General features: G+C 47.1%; 1 protein-coding gene across 1 annotated transcript in view; it reads right to left on the bottom strand.

The window, feature by feature from the left end:
• Sntb2 (syntrophin beta 2) overlaps positions 1–1,033 on the bottom strand; it is a 79,688-nt gene that overhangs the window by 22,200 nt on the left and 56,455 nt on the right. The window contains exon 3 of the mRNA XM_021170744.1: positions 392–602. Within this exon, the coding sequence (XP_021026403.1) occupies positions 392–602 (211 nt within the window). The remainder of the gene's footprint in view (positions 1–391; positions 603–1,033) is intronic.

The raw sequence follows: 1,033 nt of genomic DNA, 5'->3' as shown, positions 1-1,033 counted from the left end.
AGACCAGGCTGGCCTCAAACTCAGAAATCCGCCTGCCTCTGCCTCCCGAGTGCTGGGATTAAAGGCGTGCGCCACCACGCCCGGCTACCTTAACCCTAATCTTAAATCACAAAAACATCCCATGCTGCTTAGAAGGAAAAATGGTAACAGGAAACTTCTTTTAGTTATAGTTCGATGATACATCAAGGTTAATTCTGCTGCTAGGGATGATGACATGATGAGACATATACACACACACACCACGGAGGGATAGAGATAGGGAAAGAGAAAGGGAGAGAAGGAGGGAGATTATGTAGAGAGGCATATCTATAAGTAGTGCAGCTATATGCCATACGGGAGGTACTTTAACTCTGCGTAGGGATGAGTAAACCTTGTGCTGCCTCCCACCTACCTGCTCTGCCAGCCAGGCAATATGCTTGACTTCCTTGCTGCCTCCCGCTGTACTGGTTGCACCAAGCATGGCATTGAGCTCAGCCAGTACCTGTGGGAGGAGAGCCATTATGTTGGTGTGGATAGCTACGAACCAGGAGTGTGCTGTGGCCGTATCCTTGCAGCGTAAGATCAAGGTGTTCCTGCTATCAGGAGAATGTAGCTCTATCAATCTGTATGGGGAGAGAAAAGAGAAAAATGAGCTAGGCTTGAAGTCATCACACTAACCACAGTTAACATTCTAACTGCAAATCTCGTCTAATATGGTTTTTCTGATAGAGACATTTTAATTCCCCAAAGTCCAATTTCAGAGAAAACCACAAGTGGATGGACAAACAATCAGGACTTACAGCTGAATTTTGATTTACTGGGATGATCACTAGTGGGCCACTTCACTTTCCCTCAACTTCCATGTCAAAGAAACAGAAGTGCTGTCTTCTGGGCACTTCATGTGAGATGTTACGTGTGTGTGTGTGTTTGTGTGTGTAAAAAAGAGTCTCATGCCGGGTGTGGTGGCGCATGCCTTTAATCTCAGCACTCGGGAGGCAGAGGCAGGCGGATTTCTGAGTTCGAGGCCAGCCTGGTCTACAGAGTGAGTTCCAGG

This window comes from Mus caroli, chromosome 8 (assembly GCF_900094665.2).
Source record: "Mus caroli chromosome 8, CAROLI_EIJ_v1.1, whole genome shotgun sequence".
Taxonomy (NCBI): Eukaryota; Metazoa; Chordata; class Mammalia; order Rodentia; family Muridae; genus Mus; species Mus caroli.
Note: the sequence above shows the minus strand (reverse complement) of the source record. Positions and strands in the feature narration are given on the sequence as shown.